The 20,400-nt window shown below is 36.2% G+C and overlaps 1 protein-coding gene across 3 annotated transcripts in view; it reads left to right on the forward strand.

Annotated features, from left to right (window-relative positions):
* CDC14B (cell division cycle 14B) overlaps positions 1–15,904 on the forward strand; it is a 43,894-nt gene extending 27,990 nt beyond the window's left edge. Inside the window, exons 11-15 of one of the 3 annotated variants that reach the window (XR_009275929.1) lie at positions 44–197; positions 968–1,068; positions 3,477–3,622; positions 9,295–9,411; positions 12,643–15,904. Coding sequence is in view for 2 of the 3 variants with exons in the window: in XM_058823368.1 (XP_058679351.1) it covers positions 44–197; positions 968–1,068; positions 9,295–9,411; positions 12,643–12,679 (409 nt within the window). In the remaining variant the exon portion in view is untranslated. The remainder of the gene's footprint in view (positions 1–43; positions 198–967; positions 1,069–3,476; positions 3,623–9,294; positions 9,412–12,642) is intronic. The other 2 variants (XM_058823368.1, XM_058823369.1) reach the window with 2 other exon arrangements.
* Positions 15,905–20,400: the final 4,496 nt, after the last annotated feature.

The raw sequence follows: 20,400 nt of genomic DNA on the forward strand, positions 1-20,400 counted from the left end.
TTAATTTGTTGTGTTTTGGGCCTTTTTTTCCATGTTACGATAGCAAACAGGCAGAACTTTGGACAGAAGGGGATATTTTCCGTGCAAAGTTGAAACGAAACCATAAAATTGCTGTAACAAGAATTCTGTCAGGAGTAGATGATATTTCAATTAATAACACAAGAAACAGGAGAAGCATCCAAAAGGACATTGAACTGGTAACCATCCAAATATTGTGCTCTTGTAAAAGTTGAAACTGTTGAGAATTTCTCAGGTTTTGAAAAAACCTGTGAGTGCACAAAAACTTTGTTAATCAAATTTTTTTTCTGTTCACCCTTTTTGTATAAAAGGATATGGGGGTGGGGGAGGAAACTAGGGATGGCAATTATGAAAAATGGAGTTTAGCACACAGGTGAAGTAGGAGCATCATCATGTTTTACTCTTCTGTAATTAGGTCAACAATAGAAAAAACATACATTCTGCAATCAAAAACACTGGTTTCATTTTGGATTGTCTGTTGCTTTACAGTGTGTATTTAAATGGAGGGGATGAAAGGGTGGGTTATGTTTATCATTTTTACTCATTTTAGTTTCTAAGTAATTGCAACTTCTGTAATACCTTTTGATGGTGCTTTTTGACAAAGACAGTACTGCTGTTTTAAAAAGGCAAGTGAAGAAGGGAAATGCTGTATTTAGTGAAGATCATACTGTACCTAAGCAAAGATTTTATAATATATTGCTTCCAATGCTTTAAAAGGAGACAATATTCCAGTGCATGTAAGTCATGACACCATTTAATGGTTTACAGCTTCTAAGGCAGCAAACAGGAAACTGGAAGAAACAGAACTATATTTATGCAAGTGAATTTTCTTTGACTTTATCCTGTTGAGATAATTCTAATTTTAAGCTTTAGGATAAAGTTAATTCTTATATATCAAAGTGCCTATATTTAATCTTGATTTATCCCTTTCCCCCCTCCACTTATCCAGTACAGTGATGATGATGAAACAAACTGTTTAACACAAGGGGATAAGCTTCGTGCTCTGAAAAGCAAAAGGCAAGCAAAAGCTCCAACTGCATCTCCACTAGCGTAAGTCAGTTTCTGAATATATAAAATGCCAGAAACACTTTTATCCTTTTCATCATGCATACTTCCCATTGCCCACAAATTTTTGCTATCAATGCTGTTTTTATTCCCTTAAAACAAACATGAGGTTCACTATTTCTCTGAAGGCTTGGTGAATGCTGAGGAGGCAGGGCAATTTGGTTAAAGAATTGCATGACTGAATTTCTAGTTTTCTGCATAGTTTTTGATGTTGATATTCTGCACTTTACAAGCTCCTATAGCACTTCTGAATGCTTTTCACAAACATTCCCTTGTCTGTCCTGTGGTAGTATAAAATCAAAAGAATATGACTCTGTGTGGTTTTGTTTGATTGGCTCAAGTAAGGTACAGCCTGGTGTTTGAAGTAAAGTCGGTAAAGTCAGAGTTGAAAGAAGGATTTTTAGCTTCCTTTCATTTTATCTTCCTTGGAAGAGAACTTTCCCTAAATCCTGTAGGCTTTGTGATAATGTCTGGTGAATCTGGAAGGCAGAGTAGCCACTGTTTCAGTAAACAAATTTAAAGAACTGTATTTCTGTCAGTGAAACTGGTGGTGTATTTTAGACAAGTCCTGAAACATCACCTGTAAAAGAAAGTTTGCATCTTTTGTAGCTTCTAAGAACTGTAGGTACAAAATACATCTGCCTGCCCTTAAACAAACTGCAAGTGAATGCAACACTTGGAAAACTTTGCAGGATCATGTTTGATTGCTAGGAAAGCAATGGTGACCCCTGGCTGTCAGACTTTTGGTAATCACATGTTACCAAAGTCACAGGCCACAGTCAACATGACTTTTATTGTGTTGTCCTTCTATAGGACATGATGCTTCTACCTTGCTGGAATTTTTATTTTCTTTTTCTTCTTTTTCAAGATCACCACTGTAAGCAGACTTTTAGAAAAAGTGAGAAGTATGTAGTAAAAATGTGCTGAAGGTAAAGGAATGTATCTCTGGAAACCTTCACACATTGCTATGTCTGACTACTGTCTTCTGTTCGTGCTTATCATTTACACAGGCAGCCATATAAGAAACAACATACTCAGAACAAGGACTGTGCCCAGCTGACTTAAAAAATACCAAAATGCACCACCTCAGTTACTTCAAATAGCACAGTAAAAAACAACTGCCTTGCAGATTAGTTTCCAAGGCACAGAAGTGCCTTAATTGTCAAGTACTTAATTGCCATACACTCACTGTATGTTCCATATGATGAATGTGGACTGTGTGATAATCTATTCAGAGCCATTGTCCTAATACCTTCTTAATACAAAACCTATCTACTATTAAAATATTATTTGGTTCATAAAACATTCTGCAATATGTCTGCTCTAATTAGTTTGTACTTGTGTAGAATTAAACTAACTGACCTGGAGCTTATAGCTCATTTTTACATTGTGCATTGCTGCTCAAGGGGCTTCAATTTACTTCTTTCTCTTCCCCTGAGTTATTTTTATGGTTGCAACCTGTACTGAAATAATTTAGTGAAAAATGAATGTGTAAGCTCATACATTCCTTTGTGTTACTGTTGTTTTATTGAAGGAATATTTAGCTGCCTTACAAGAATCAGTTTTTTCTAGTACAAGAGATGACTGTCTCTTTTCTTTTTAGTTTAGTCTGTTAAAATAATTATTCTTGCAGTGAAATTGGTTACTGTTATCTAAACAAACAAACAAACAAACAGAAGCTTCTAAATCTTCCAAGTAGTTCTATTTCAGAGGAATAAATAAGGGGGGTGGGGGGGGCAAAGTAAGAGCACCAGAACCTTGGACAGTTAGTCTTGAAAAATAGAGGCATTATTTACTTTTAAGTCACAAGGGACTTGTATAGTGTTTATTGAGGTTGGCTGTATAAATTCTTTATGTGTTGATGACTGGATATTTTATGTATGTTCTAATAAGCAATATTCTGCACCTGTGGCAAAGGATTATGAATTGGCCTTTGCTTCTTACATGGAAAGGTAATACACCCCATCATCTCGTTTATATAAGTTGCTTGTTTCTGCAAATGTACCTGTCTGTGATGTAATGTTTTAGTATCAGAATGTATGATTGTGAAGTAAAATGTGTGAATACAGGCTGAGCAAACTGCATAAGAGATGGCAGCAAGTGGTCAGAGATGTATTGCTCCTGCACACAATTCTTTCCAAGTGTGATAGAGACTGTGTGAAATAGGTGACTTTGGTGTGGATTTCAGAAGATTTGCTTTGATTCCAGCAGCACATGGGTACCACATTGGCAATTTGTGGCTGTATGGATTGTTAGTCATAGAAAGTAAGAAATGCTTGGCAAAGTTTATAGAGCAGTATCCTTTTGAAGAACTTGAAACAAGCTAAAATGCACCAATAGCTTTTGCTTTGAATTTTTTTTCATCTCTACCTCCCCCTCCAATCCCTTTTTAGATGGCTCCTAGCTATGCTGGTGTCTACACTGTGTAGCATTGTCATCTGGTGGATTGTATGTGGCTCCCTTCTGCCCAGCCTGCTATTCTGTCTAGATGGTTTAAGAACATAGTAACCATCAGGACCCCCTGAGAGAGAGCCACTGTGTAAGTGTCCCGTTCCATTTCTCTACAATAGCTCACATCTTCTGTCTAGTATGTCTCTTAAATGCATGTTTTCATGTCATTTTTCTTACTGACTTTGTTGCAAGAGTGAATTTCACTGCTCTGGCTTTGTAATATTCTTGTGTATATTATTTGGAATAATTGAGTGATTTTTATGGCTGGCTTACAATATACAAAGGCAAACAGCTCTTAAAATTAGAGTAAGTTTTAGTTTTCAAATATTTCTTCTCTGCAGATAAGCAAAACTACATAAGCAAAATTATCTGTAAGAAATAAAAAAGTGCTGCTTTAAAATATGATCCTATCCTTTGCATATTGCAGATGCAAATGTTAGCTTCAGTTTTACTTCGAAGGTCATGAACTTGCAAAGTAGGCTAGTTTCCCAACACATGATTTTATTCCCATGAAATGCCAAGAATTAGAATTTGTTAGAAATGTCAGTAGGTCTTTGTTTCTATGAAGAGATCAAATATTATATGCCATGTCATAAAACATTATTTCTTTTACCTTTTTGACATTAAAGAAGATGGGGCAAGTTGCAGTGTTAGGTCCAGGCTCACTTGTTTACCCAGCCAGTCTGGTTTCATCATCTTTTGTTCACAGTTATGTTTTCTAGAGCTTTAGGAGACTACTTACATTCCTTTATTCTGTTACTTGGATTCAGCAGCTGAGAAAACATTAATAGCATATCAGTTCCTTGAGTACAGTTTTTACTCTTTCTTCACTCCACTTTCATTAGAGTAGCTGCAGTGATTTCTGTGCCTTGCTTCTACTTAAAAGGTGCAATGTTTTCATAAAGTGACAACTTACATATTTTGGTCAAATAAAATTCCAACAGCACACAGAACTGTGAGAAAGTGCAAATGAACTTTTTGCTTGTTTGCTTGTTTCTGAGCCTCCCTGGAGCTCCTCTGTCATCACCACCCTCAAAGCAGAATGATTACTTTGGGTGAATACTTGAAATCTTGGTGCTGTCAGATTAAAAAAATGGTCAGAAAGTCTTTTACTAATTAAGAATAGGCCTTCTCTCCTGACAGGCATGAAGGTTGAGATTTTCTGTCATCCATACCTTTGGCCTTGCAACTTTTTGCCTGCACTTTTTTAAAAAGCATGAAACTCTTTCTGCTGACCTAAGTGACTGGATAACTATAGAATTAGAACTGGGAGACTTTGGACAGGTTAGTTATTCAGTTGGCCTTCACTGAGGTCATCTTAATCTGTTCTTTTTGAGAAAGAAATTATAAAGAAATAAAGATAATTTCAGCTTAATTTTCCCCCTAACCTTGTCAAATAACTTACTTGAGAGGCATGATTCCAAATAATATGAGAGGTGTGTTTTCAAAATTTTACAGTGAATGGAGCACTCTTTCTTTTCTTGGTGGTCTCTGGAAGTCAGACCTCCGATTTCTGAACACATACTAAAAAGCTAAGCTTAAAACACAGGTTAAAGAGGTGAAACAATCTGTGCTTTGTTTTGCTGTACTGTGCTATAAGATCAATTTCAGTCAACTATCATCCTTTCTTTCTCTTACTGTATCTGTGTTCTGTCTAAAAACTAGAAACACTTATTCCTTGCTAGATGAAAAAAGACTGTTTGATGTTGGTAGATGTGATGCAAGCAATTTTGTTATTCCCATTTGCTGTGAATTTCCAATTACTGGTGCTGCTGCTTGACTTTTAAGATTAACAATGTGGGTTTAAGTATAGGGAGAGAAAACACTTAGGCTTTTCTTAAAAACTTGCCCAACTTTCTCTTCTTTCTGCAGCTAATATCTCATGTTTTAAGAGATCAAATTATCAATAAGGATCATGGATCAATCTGGGCTAGCCTGGCAGTTGTGTTGGCTGGAGCCCTGTATGCTGAGGAGTTATTGGTCATTTGTTGCCTGTCGATGACTTGGAAGAGTAGCAGAGGTCTCAGGTCTATTTTCTTAACAATCATGAGGTGATGAAGGAGAAAGCAGTATTGCACTTGACAGACCTTGTAAGACAGGTTGCCCAGATTGGTTGGCAAGACTAAAATGCCTTTTGCAGATAGAGAAGACATGTACCTGTGTAACCTCTTTTTTCTTCATCTCTGCTTAGGATTCTGCAATCACATATTTTAAAAAAGCTTGTGTGGACTGGTTTCTGTCCAATGTGTATTACACTGATTGCAATTCAAGTTTTGTGGATTTTGTCCCGGGTTGTGGAGTTTGGGTTTTTGTGTGCTGGTGGTGTGCCTGTGTTCTGCCCTTGCACTGAGTTAAATGGTGAATAAGAGTTGTGAGTTATTTAAAAGTTGCTGCTCCTTACACAAGCACTGTTCCATTCAAACAGGTCTTTATTTATTTAAAGACCAAGATATTAGCTTGAATAAGAAAGCATTTTATGAACTTGTCTGCTATTTGTGGTATGTATTTAGGATCAGAACTACCAAGTGATGTTTCTATTACAGATTAATTTGAGATGAAAAATTCTTAGAATGTAAATGTATGTTTAATAGTGTGACTATTACAACATCCTATAGCCTGCAGGGTTTTGGGAGTTTTTGATTGGGTTTTTTTTGTTTATTTTTTGTGGGGCTTTGGTGGTGGTTGGTTGGTTTTTTTCTTTTGTTTATCATATCCATTGAGTTAGAAAACCTTTGTGTACGTCAGATGGGTTTGCTGGTGTTTCTGGAAGTTGTGTGACATACTATTTTATGTGAACAGCTCCAAAGGAGTAAGGTAGGTGTCCTGAGATCTTACACTTCTCTAATATAGTTTGGGATATGTTTTTCATGCTGACATTTTGACACAATTTTCCTCTACCTCTACTTCTTCATCTCACATCCATTATAAAACCTATCTATTGAACCTCCTGCTATCAAGTGAGGTTGTTAGTGTAATTGTGCTAAACTAAAATTCCATGCATTGGTTTCTTCTCTCACCTTTAACATATATGCAGTAGCATTCTAATAAAAGCTGTGATAGCACTGTTGCTGCTCCTCAGCTGACAGCTGTGAGGCTCAAAGACAGTTTTGGGTGTTTATTTGCAACAACCTGTCAGACAGTGGTGTAAATGAAACCTTGTCTCTTTTCCTTGAGGTGCTATCAGCCTTGGATGTCTAGAATTCTAGTCTGATTTTAAAATGTCTGTGTGATAATTTAGCAAATGTTTTGTTCACAGTGATTTCAATTATTCTTTCCTGTAGAGTAGCCCAGTGAAGTTGCATGTATCTGAGATGTAAAAATGACATATCAACTGAAGAGCAGATGATGTTAAAGATTCTACTTTGCTCACAGCTGGCTCTGAGCTGATCCCATAAGGCATCTTGTTATCTCCCTTTGGCAAATGCAGCAAATTTACAAGGATGTTTTTGTGGTTGTTTTGGTTTCCTAGTGGCTATTTTTATTATAAGTCACATTTCCACTTAGAGCTTCTATTATTTTCTTTCTTTGTTTTGAAGAGATGAAATTTTTTGGGAAGTAAGGGCTACCTTATGATACTGAAAAGATGAATATTTAAATGTTTGTTCAAAATGCTATCTTGAGAATTCATAATGCTTCACAGAATCACAGAATGCATAAATGTTGAAATAGACTGCAGTGGGTCATGTGGTCCAACCTCCCTGCTCATGCAGAGTCATCCCAGACTATATGGCACAGGATTGCATCCAAATGGTTCTTAAATCTCCAGTGCAGGAGACTTGACAACCTCTCTGGACAATCTTCCAGAGCTCAGTCACCTGCACAGTAAAGAAATTTGGGTGTTGGGTTCAGAAGTTCAGAAGTTCTTCACATTCAGGTGGAACTTCCTGTACACCCATTTGTGCCCAATGCCTCCTGTTGCTCAGCACCACCAAGCAGAGCCTGGCTCTTGACAGCCTGCCTTCAGATACTGACAGACAATGATGAAGTCCTCTCTGTCATCTCTTCTGGAGGCTGAACAGATCCAGTTCCCTGAGGCTTTCCTCAAAAGAGAGATGTCCAGTCCCTTCATCATCTTCACATCCTTCCACTGGACTCTCCCCAGGACCTCCATGTCTCTCTTGTGCTGGGCAGCTCAAAACTAGACACAGCACTCCAGATGTGCCTCCCCTGGGCTGAGTAAAGGGGCAGGATCACCTCCTCTGACCTGCTGGCAGTGATCTCCCTGATGGTCCCCAGAACACTAGCGGCCTTCTGGGCGACAGGGCACACTGCTGGCTCATATTTCAGTTCCTGTTAGATACGTACATGGGTATAAGCCATGTACATTCATTTTCTGAACTTCTGGCGTCTAGAAAAATGGGTGTTTATGAGAGAAAGATTACAAGAATTGCATTCCAGTAACTTTTGCTTTCTTTTATATGTACATTGCATGCATTTTATGCAGAGAGACACCAAATGTGTGTATTTAAGGAGAAAACATGATTTTTCCATATTTCTGGCTGCATGAGCACTAGTAAAACAGAATGTGCCATGATCTGTTCATGTTTATATTTCAGTGACTGAATGTTACAAGGTTAAGCATAACCTCGTGCTTTTCTGTTCATTCCTAGAAGTTTCTATCAGCACAGATGAATGGTATAATGCAAGTCTTATCTCACCACTGCTGTAGTTTTTAGTGCTTGGTTAAAAGTGTAGTAGGACTGAATTTGTTCATTCTGTATGACACCTGTGGCACTGAAAAAAGAATTTCAATATTAGGACTTGCAAAAACTGTTTCACAATCACAGTAGAAACTAAAACATAAGCTTTCAGGTTTTAAATGTTTTCACCTTGGGCATGCAAGGAAAACATTTTCATTAGAAGAATTTGTTTTGTCTAAAGTATGATATGAAGTTGAAGGTATCTGGGGGTGGTTTTTCATGCTTCCTGTAAAAGCAATTCCTTCAACTTTGAATGTCCTGTGTTTACAGGAGAATTTGCATTGCATTTTCATAGTACTTGTCACTGAAACCTTGTATCTTATCTGAGCAACTGGCTGTTTTGTTTGAACATTTGCAAATCAAGTAATAATATTTTGCAAGGCTGAACTATTAAGAGAGATTTTTTCAAGTAGAAGTTTAAAGTACTTGAAATTTGTGGGTATGTAGGCATTTGTTTGCCAATCAAGAGGTGCATAGTAAAAATAATGTTGCTGATCAATTTTACTGCATAAAGAATATATTTTAGATGAAATTGTGTTATCTCAAATACATGTTCTAATTCTGAAGCCCATATAAAACAATGAAAACATTGGAGGTTTTTTCCATTTTTGTTTTTGGTGAGTATGTTACATGAATATAGAAATGTATATTCTCCCCATATATTCCTGTTCACTTTTGCTCCAAAAGTTAGCATTCAGTATTCATATCTAGGATTCTGTGAAAGTAGTTTCTTCAGAGTATTAACTGACCAGACTGTAACTTGCACTATTTAATGAAGGTTTTGATTGCCAGTCTAATGTAATTTGCTCATATGACTGGACTCGCTGAAGCCACTGAAAATTAGAGTCTATTAATAGCAGGAGAATAAAGAGTAAGAGCTAAGTTACCCCTAGGTCAGAATCTGTAAAACAGTGCATACTTTCACAGCTGGAACCTTGCACAGGTGGAATAGAAAATAGGTATAAAGTTGATACTTGTTAGCTCTATTGTAACACCCTCTTTTCAGTGTTTTTAGGAACTTTCCAATTATATAATCTTTCTTTTTTCCTACTCTTTACAGAGTAACTCTGCAGTCCAGTGTTCAGAAAAATAAAACCTCTGAACCTAGCATTTCTGACAGTACAGACATTACTAAAAGAACTACCAGGTCTGCTGCAAGAAAAAAAAGTTTAAAAAGGTGAGAGTTACCCTCTTTACAGATCCTGTAACCGTTTTCTAGGCAAATACTTTCAGCTGTTCTATCCACTGCTGGCAGGAGCTTTGCCATAGTTCAGCTCCTTCTCGTAGCAATGGAAAGTGAGAAACAATTAAATGGTTTGTATCATGTACTGAGAACATCTGGAACCTTACATCTTAAGTAATTTATTTATCTTGCTCAGTCTTCCAAGTTCAAGAATTTTAAATAGTAATTCTTAATGTGAGTGAGAATTACTGAAGACAAGGGATTTTGGTAACATGAAAACCCCTTTGCCTGGAGTGAGAGACGGAAAAATGCCTCACAGCATTAAGTCATATACTAGTCAGTGCATGAATTCAAAACTAGGAAGAATTCAATAGACAACTGAAATGCAGTGGTTATGGGAAGGTGAAGTGTATAAATGCATGTGTATACTGGTATGAGATTGTTTTACTGATAGCATGGCTGATAATGTGAAGTAAACCTGTTTGGTAAAGCTTAATGAAATTCTAAATTCTAATAGATTTATGGAAGACTCAAAGTGCCTTTTGGCCCAGAAGCATATGGCCAGACTACTCCTAATTTATCTTTGTGTATGCCTGTGATCACACCCCTCAGTGGCAACTCTCCAGATCATTATAAAAGATGACTCTGAAAGCATAGTTTAAAACAATACCCATTGCTTACAATTTACTGGAATTTGTTTTAAACTCTTAGTGAAAAATGGGTCTGTCAGGTGCTGACTGGAAAGAGTAAAAGATGGCACAAAACTACTTCCTATGTTATGTGGCTTGATTCATAAATATCTCTGAAAATTTAAGTTGTTTCACAGCTTTTTCCTCACTGAGTTCTTCTTTCTCTTTCTTCTTCCTGTTACCTTGAAGGTAATAAAGTTAGGAAAAATTTGCTCTGTTAGTCAGTGGAAATAGTCAGTAGAGTGCAGTAAATCCTATTGAGAGACATTTTAGTTGTGACTTGTTTTGATTTATTGAACATATTAAAAAATAAGACCTTTTCTAGGAAACAGGTATTTTACTAAAATCAGTGGTATTTTTCCAGGTTTTCCTTTTGGTTGGTTGGATTTTTTCTCCATTTTACCCAATTTTTATCATGTCAGTTTTGGTTCAAATAGAATTGATGGGATTCTGCCTGCTGTTTTTATTCTTCATGCCTCTCCCAGTTTTAACTTAACCTGTTTGCAACATTTTGTATCTACATTCATGCATGCATGTAATCTGAAGAGAGATTTTCAGTTCCTGGAAAGCACTTCTCCAAGCTGACATTTGTATTGTGTGAGATGTGAATATCTATCCTTAGAAAAAAACAGCATCCCTAAAATAGAGCTCACAGAAGATATCATTAATTTTATAAGAAGTCCTTTAAGTGTATTGCCAGATGTATGACTCTGAAGGCCAAGGACCAGGTCAATCTCAAACTTCATAAATTACTTCCTTCATATTTTAATGGACTTTCTAAAAGTTCTACCCCAAACACCTCACCATATACTGTTTCTTTTCTTCTAACTTTGGAGGTCAAATAAGTTTCAGTTAATTTCATATTTCCATCCAATAATCAAATTTGTCCTAATTCTAGAAGTCTTAATTGTTTTATAATCTGAGAGGGCTAATTGGGTCTGGTCCCTCTGAAGGGTCTTGTGGTATGGCCATATAATTTAATGGATTTAGAATGCAGTGCCTTGTTGTTAGTCTTGTAAGTGTCCTTTTATTTTCCTGTACCATTTGAAAAAGTATCAGTCTTCTTTTAAGCATAACTTTTCATTTAAGTTTACCTGCTTGAAGTATGAGCAGTTTGCATTACCTCACAGTACTCAGATTCATTGAACTTAATCCAGATCAAGTGGATTGCCGAGTAGAGAATAATTATTTCTACAATATTGACATCCTGCCCTAACACCATCTGTCTGTCAAGACTTTGTTTTTTTCACTGAACTTCACTGACATTACTGTATATCCTTATTCTTTTTCTTTCTGATACATTCCAGTGGAAACATCTTGCAACATTTTTACATCAGTCTCATTTACTGCATTATGTCACATCAGTCAATTCTTTTTGTATGTGAATCACACTCGGGACCCATCTTAATGCAGTATAATCTGCACCCCCAGATGCTAGGGAATTCATTTGTCATTTCATCCTTCAGACTGTTGGAGACACTACTATGGATTGTCTCCAGAATGATTTTTCAGCAATAAGAGCTATTTACGTCTAAAACGTTATCCTGGCTTTTTAAAGAGAACATAGGGAATTTCAATCCTGTATATAACACTCATTGCTTTTCCTTTGTGGAGCACCTTTAGATGTGAGCTGCCTTCTATGAAAGAAAGTACTGATGGACATAACAAATATCTGTGTTTTGAGCTGCATGAAATCATATTTCTAGCCCATACCCCAGTATTTCTCTGTGGATGCCCTTATTTCTCCAGATAAGACATCTTCCTTGTAAATTTGCCAGTTACTGAGTTCATGTCTGTATTTTAACAAGGTGCATACTTCACATCCAAACCGAGTCATAAGATACAAGTTAAATGGTCTTTTCCATGTCACCACACAGAACAGAATTTTGATTTGTAGTAAGCAATTGATAAGAAATGAAATCCTAAGTGGTAAAGGCATTTTGATAGGTAAAGGTACTTAAGGGAATGTAGTTAAAGTTATTACAAAAAATTATAATGGGGAAAAGGTATGAAAGCTGTATAGAGGAATATCACAAAAGCCAATGAAGAGGAATACACTTTAAAAATCTCAAATGCCTTTGCTTTGCCAGGTATTACAAAGTAGTCTTCTATACCCTTGTTAAAATACTGTAAACTACCTGCAGCATTTCAGAACTTTTCTATATGTAATCTAAGCCTAGCTTTAAAAAAATATGTTTCTATCCTGTTCTTCCTACTTTTCCTGCAGTCTGATACTTCAGAGGGAGAAAAAGAAAAGTAATGCTTTACACAAATGTGCCTAATTAAATTATGGTACTCTTGAGTGCCCTTTTGCATTTCTGTATGGAACAGAATTTTCTTCATATTGTCTGTAATCAGACCAATCTGTGCATTCTTGACAATCAGTATTGCTGTGTTACTAAATGGAGTGACTTTTACTTTTTGTTTCTTTCTTTGAAGTACCATTTTGCTCATTTTACCTTGCCAGAAATGTTTGCTTGAATTACATACTAAGTAATGTTTAACTTTTTCCCTGAAATATGTTTTATTTCAACAGCCAGTCCATCACAAGGAATAGAACAGTATTGCGTTGAATTTTGAATAAGCCACCAGTGTTGAAGAGGATATTCAGGAGTGAAGGGGATATAGAGGGGACTTGATGCAATTCAAGGAAGTTCACTTTGGCTCTATTTTTCAGTAAAAAATGAAACAGAACAATCTCTTTTTTATTTGTAGAATAAAATAAACTGTCAACATGCTTGGTAGACTTTTTTCTACCATGCCAATACTTTCTCAAAACCAACATAATCTACGTACATTCAGACTCAGGTGTAAATATTTAAGCTCTCTATTATAAAGAGGGCTTGCTCGTATGTATGATGCATGTGTACGAATTGTGATGGCAATCACTTAGCTGCTGATCACCAGACGGTGGGAGCTTTTAAGTATATAAATCTGTGTTGTGCGTTCAGATCAGGCTGAAGTCTTCACTTGAGTCTGAGAATCAACCACAAAAGCTTTTATTTCTAATAGTATTGGTACTCTCCTGTGTTGATTGGCTGTTCTTTCTTACTTTGTATAAAGTTTTTTATGAAGCTGCAGTACTGAGTACACAATGTAACTGTTGTCCACCAAAGAGTGCTTTATTGTCAAAGGTCGTGTGGTTTATTTAGGAAAAACTAATTGTAAATGATTAATTTGTTTTTAGTAGTAAGAGGTTTTTTAGTTCTTCACAACCAATTGCTCTTTGAACTAGTTAGAACTGCTTTAAACCTGGTATGATTTTAAAGGGGAGGAAAACCACTACCATTTAAAGCAGTGCTGTCTTATTGAATTGTCATTACTGTTTCTTTTCCTATCAAGCTCTTTACATGAAACTTTAAATTACCATATATAAAAGGTAGGAATCCCCCCTCAGATTTCATCGGTACACTTGATAACACATGGACAGTGCTTTGGGACACTTAACGAGTGCAGCACACACAAAAAAAGGGAAAATAAGGGTGCCATACGACTGAGGTAGTGAAATTCAGGAGCAGGTAAAAATTTTGACAGGTAACACTTTTAAGAACTACAATTTACCTCCGGTAGAAAGCAGTGTAATTTTTAGAGGAATCTACTTGAGACTGAAATTTTTATCCTGCACAGGACTACAGTGTTTTTTTTCCTACTACTTTTCACATTATGACTTTTCAAAACTGATGTACTCTTGTGCACCAGCTAGCTGATGGTTATAGCTGTGTATCCCTCAGATGAGGGCTGTTACCACCTAGCCTTACTTATGAATCAGTTATCTGTTGATTTAATGACTCTTACAGTACAAAGTGGAAGAAATGGAGAAATCTACAGTGTTAGTAATGGAATAACTGAAGTTTTTAAAGATGCAGATTACCTTGGTGAGAGGGGGAAATTTCAATTAATATAAGTGTTCAGTGACTAGTTTCAATCTGCATCCTTTTGAATGAAAACTAAGCCTTCTGTTAGGCTGATGATTTTTGAATGCCAATATGAATATTACACAGTGGTTTGAAAACATTTTCTAACAAAAGAATCATGAATTGGAGAGGAAATGGGATGTGAAGTAAGTAAGCTTACAAATAACATCCATGTGCTTAGATAGTCAAAATTTGCAAACATGAATACAAATTAAAAAGAAAGGTTTGATGCAAAATAAAGGACCACTGAAGGCTCAGATTTAAAGTATTTTGTTTTCTTCTTGAACTTCCCTTTTCACGCCCTTTTCTTCTAGATAAAAAGCATCTGAAAGAGAGGGACTGATCTCATCCCGATAAGGCAATTAAAATTTCTTGGGCTTTCAATGGGGTTGCTTTGTTTGTTTTGCAGAGGTTATTTGGTTTTTCTGGGATTATTTCAGTTAGGGGGGTTTGGGTTTGGTTTGTTTGGTTAGGATTTTTTAGTGGAGGCTGTGTGGTTTGGATTTTTTTTTTGGTTGGGTGGGTTTTTTACTAAGCCATTTTGTGCAAAAGCTTACATATAGGTAACCACAATAGTAGATCTGTTGTGCAAATATGAGCCTATGCTTCTTTTTGAACAAAAGTCTCATCTTGGAAGGTAAAAGGAATGCAAATAACGAAGTGAAAACCAGAACAAAGATTTAGTAATATTTACTATGTTTGGCTGAGCTACTTCTTTTAGAATCTTTTTTTTTAACCTAAAAATAATTTGTCTGTTTCTCACCCCTTCCAAATTCCAAGTCAGAATTTGCCTCATTTAAAGTAAGCAGCAGAGTAATTAGCACTTCTAGGTTCATCAAAAGTAAACTTGCATAATGCGAGTGCACAAACAATAGCAACTCTAGCTAAACCAAAACTGCATGTTTAACATCAATGTCTTTCAGGACACCCCATCCACCACCATCTTAGTGAAAAACACTAAGTGTCAAAGGGATTTTACATCTGAGCTTTCCAAATAGCCTTATATGGAAAATTAACTCATTACCTCATTGTGCTACATATAATTGCATGCTTAGTTTGTAACGAATTTTTATTACTTTGTCTAACATTTCTAATATACCATACCAAATGTGTCTTAGGTACAAGAATGAAGAGCAGACATGGGTGAGGAAGTTCTTAGTTTCTAAATAGTTTCTGAATTGTGAAGTACTATGTGCCAAAATGGAATGTGTTATGGCAGCTGCATCACCTTTGTATATCTGTACAACAGAGCAGCTGAATGAAGTTACTCCTGCTATCATCAATTAGGAGATTCTTCTTAGAAATCCTTTCCTCTCTCAAATATGTTACATATGGATTCTTCCTCAAATTCTAAACTCAAAAGATACTACATGCTCAAAAGTTGTAATTTCTTGGGTAAAACTGCTGGTTTCCATTACAGCATCAAAAATTTCAAACACTAACCTAGGCCTTGTCTTTTTGCCCTAGTATGACAATAGAGGAAGCACTGCTGATTTAAAACAGTAAGAGATTATAGGAAAAAACCAAAACATAAATGTGATGGTCACCAGTTTGTTGTACTGCATTTTTTATATTAATCGTTTGCAGACTGTCATATGTAAATTCATATACAGGCTATTCAGGTCTAAAATTTCTTGACTAATCAGTACTGTTCATCCTGATTATTTTTAAACTGTATATTTATAATCATATTTTTTTAACTTGGATTGACAGAAAGTTTATTTTGCTGAAGGTATTTTTAAGATAAAGCTTCATATTATCTTGTAATATTAATTCATTCAATATGCATTTGTGTGTCATTTTAAAATACTGCAAATTGCATTTGATTTTATACAAAATACTGAATAGTGAGAAGTGTAAACGTGAACTGTGTAAAATTAAAAATAATCAGAAGGTTTTTTTTCTCTTTTATTTCCAGTATGATTACAAAGCCATCATTTCTGTACCAGACTGACTCACATGTGCACTGAAAAAACACCACACTCAGCTGCCTGAAAATCTTTAATTAAAGCACAGATTCTTAAAACACATTTTTATGCACATATTTAAAAAATAGAAATATTCTGGCTCTACATTTCCAGGAATTCACACTGGAAAAAGGAACCTGCATTTGAATTGCTGGGATAGAGTTACACAGTGAAAAAAACACAGTAAAACAGATCAATGGGATTTTAGTTCTTATTTCTCCTTCCTCTATGATTATATAGTATTAATTTTTAGAAACAGGCATTATCTTAAATACTCTATACTTTTATACTTACCACAACAGTGAAGGCTTCCCAAAAGAATTAAATTTTTAGCGAGCATGGATGATGGCCTAGCTTAGTCTTTTTAAAGAATATCCAACAGCAAAAAATAGCTATCAACTGAAATACTTATCACCTTTACCTTACCTACATTAGAAAATGCAGAATTTGCACACAGCAATTTGAGCCTATTTGACAAGCAAGTAAACTTCTGCTTGCCTCAAAGGTAGAGTTTTATAGTTGGAAAATCTGTGTTCTTTTGTTGTAAGGTGATCCTTTCCAAATTTACATGAATTTAAAGCACCTTTTCCTGACAAACAAGCTCCCTGATGAAGAGTGAATGGCAGAGAACACCAATTTATGCATGTGACACAGGAAAACACACTTAAGCCCTTTCACATCATTAGCAATTAAAGGAGCACTGGCACTGGGCAGGGGAGGGCAGAGGACAGAAAGAATCCCACAGAGCAAAACTGAACAGCGGCGCAATTCCATTGAAAAGTCAATGCAAGAATAATCTGTTCACAGTAGTTCTGAGTAACTTGAATTTGGATCTATTTAGCCTCCTTTGCATTGCAGTTTCTACACTGCTTATATAGGAGTAGACAAAAACATGATACAGCAAAAGGGTGCCCTGTTATACATGAAATCTGAGCATAGTTTCAGAGAGAAGCTGTGCTTTAAACCCTACCTCACCAAGGGTTTGTTGAAGAAGAAATGTATTTTTCTTGCACTTCTGGTTCTGGGATTGGTTTCATATGGATGTGACAAGTCCTAAATATGGAATAAGGTCAAGAGAACACAGAAAAAGGTGATGTGCTTTTGAAGCTCAGGAAAAGATGAACCAGAGCACTTATAAAGATGACTTTATCTCAACTCAGAAGGAACACGGGGTGGCCTTTGTTTTGGATAAATGGCTATCAAAGTTTAGGTGGATCAACCAGTACTTTTTCAGCAAGAATGAAGACCAGGCCAGTATGGGGAGAATGAATACATAGCAATAAAAGCCAGACAACTGCCATAAGAATTTCAAAGAGAACAATGGGCTTTAACTGATTAACCCTCCCCATTCCTTCTCGACACCTGAGGACACCTCACACGATGACAGTGAGGATGTATTTCCTAAGGACCAATAAAGGGAGTCATCCTGGTATTGTGAAGGATCTGTGTTCTGCAATTGCTACATTAATTATAATATTATGTTTTTGGTATACTTTGTATCACTCCAAACTAGAAATACCATGTGGCATGAACCATCTTCAATAAGTAAATCTGGTATTAAACATGCACCCTCCACCCATGGGGTATTTTCAAGAGCCTTGTTAAGTGCTGGACTGTCACAAAGGGGGTGAAAGAACACACCTAGAAAGTTTGTCCTTTAAACAACTCCATTCATGTCCTCTCTATCTAAGTCTGTCCTAGTTCTCAAGGCTGATAAAGATTCCAGAGAGGCCAAGCAGCCACTGGTGTTCTTGATTCCTCAACCCAGCATGTGGTGATCCTGCTGCATAAGAGCATAGCAGCAGATGAAAAGCTCTTCTGTGCCACTAGCACCTCTAACCATGCCAGTTGCTGCAGCTCAGTTACAGCACTAACAGGATAAAGCAGCAAACCCCAAAGGCTTTGTACCCTGACAGCACAATGGGAACAGACCCCTGGCAGCAGCTATTACTAATGCAAGAAAATCCAAAGCAAGAGTGGTGCCAATAGCAGGAGGGTAAATAATGAAACATCACTTCTTACCCTTATGAGCTTGCTTTTGCCTCTGTCAGTGCTTTGATGCCATTCTTTTAAGATAGCAGAATAATTACATTGTTTTCTGCTCAGTGGAAGAGCTCAACCTCTTCATTATCACTCCTCTGAAAACAACTTTTCTCTAGACATTCTTGTATTTCTTCCTGAGTTCATGTTTACTATTACTAGGTTGATCTTTCACCATTCTTCCCAAAATGGCATGCTCACTGGACTGAATCTCTAGTTCAGTACTTAAAACACATTATATTTGTCCTGCTTTCATGCTTCTAGGTGCTTTTTGTCCGTCTCTTCACACCAGCATCATACCTATTTTAAAGAGTTCCATCTCTTCTTCGCACTGATCAAACCTTTCTAGCCTCTGGTATTCTTTCACTCCGGTGGCAGTTTCATTGGGTTTTTCTTTTCCTACAATACTCTCTAAGGTTCCAAGCCTTTGCTAGAGCTAGCAAAAACTCCAGAAAGAAGCACTCAATCCATAAGCAACCGAAATATAATCAAACAACTAACATGTACAGAATTCCTGAATCAGAATGTGTTAGCTTATTGTTCTCTTCTGGCATGAGAAAAAATTTTGTACCTTGCTGTTATTTTTATGTTTTAGCAGAATTATCCTGCTGATTTAATTCCAGTACACAATTCAGTATCTTTCACTCAAACAGTAACTACTGTACAAATCTCAACAGAAGAAATACTATTGCTAAAAGCAAGTAACAGCTTATTGAGTCCTGTTAACTAGCTGTAAAACATTGTAGAGACAACAGAACACAGATTATGAACAGCCACACTTATCAGTTTTACTAGTAACTAGTTTAGTTACCTAAACAGGGAGAGCAGAAACTTAATTCAATTTACTTAGCACTGGTTCATCTCCAACAGCCGTTAAATGTGATGCAGTATCTGAGGCTGCGCTGAAGATACAGCTATCTGCAACACTTGTATCACAAATTCAAAAAGGCATTTGCTGAGAAATAAAAAAAAAGAAACAGAAAGCTGAAGATAAAATGTATTTCAAGTTAAATTCTAAGCAACACAGCCAAAGTGTAACAGTTGTTGCTTCCTCCAAAGACTGAAGGCTACCTCCCTCCAAGCACAAACTGTTCAGTAGTTGCTCAGCATATGCTACTCAAAGAGAAAAAGCTCTGATTTCGTGCCAAATATTCAGTGATTGAAATGTATTTTTATGCAAAGAATCATTTTTCACATTCAACTATTGATCCACTGATAATGAGTCAGCATTGTATTACTTCCAACACTGCATGTACATGTATATATATATTTGTGTGCGTGTGTATATACACACATATATTCAGTTTTTCATATGAATATGTGTGTATGTGCCTGTGACAGCTCTAGGAAAAAAAGCTCTAGGAATAATACAAGATTAAGAATAATCTTAATGGCATAAGTGTGCTAGAGGTACAGATTCTGAATTTGGGCCCAATACATATTTTTACCCCAAGGCCCATTTTTATACCAAAAAAAAGTGTAACCAGCTGAAAGCTCATTTCTTAAGGGCTCAAATGCCCAGTATTCCTATTCATAAACTCAAGGTTTTTACTTCTTAGTCTCTTAATTAATTCTTTGGTATTCTTATCTTAAGCACAGACATTTCTCTCCACTTTCTTCTAAAGGCACTTTTATATTAATATACACTTGCCAATTCTAAACTGTACTACTGTATATGATTCAACTGAACAACATCATATCAACATTATCATATGTAAATGACAGTAATGAAGAGAGGTGAATTCCTTTCTTTGCAAACTTTCTGCAACTTAACATGAATCTAAAACTTAAACCTGAAATGCAGTGGTTTTTCCTAGGGCACTCACTACATTAACCCAAAGAGTAACTGGTAGCAGTGCATTAAAGAATAACATGACTAAGACCTGCAACACAATTTAATCCCTTCTTAGTATGTATGCCATATTCTACTAGTGTTTGTATATATATTTACACCTGCTGCCAACTCCTTTACATGAAGGAGTAAAGCTACACCAGGAGTGATAGCAGCAAATCTGTGCTTAACAGATACAGCTATTTTGGTACCTTAAATATGACAGACGACTGAGATTTACAGTTCTCACAGCTGGGCAAAGAAATTGCATTCAGTGTCATCACTTACAATTAATTTCTTTTCTATACTTGGATATACCATCAACTAGAGAAACTCTTAAGCCATATTCAAGTCTGACAAACTGAAAAATAAAATTGTCATACATACATGCTCTAACTGGTTGAAGCAGTAATCAATTACACTAAATCTCATTCTCACAAAGTTTTGGATGGGTTTTATTTTTTAGTTTTGGTTGGTTGGTTTGTTCTGTTTTTAATTAAACAGTCTTGTAACCAGCCTTTCCTCCTTTTAACCAGGAGTTT

The sequence above is a fragment of the Ammospiza caudacuta genome, chromosome Z, assembly GCF_027887145.1.
Source record: "Ammospiza caudacuta isolate bAmmCau1 chromosome Z, bAmmCau1.pri, whole genome shotgun sequence".
NCBI classification, from domain to species: Eukaryota; Metazoa; Chordata; class Aves; order Passeriformes; family Passerellidae; genus Ammospiza; species Ammospiza caudacuta.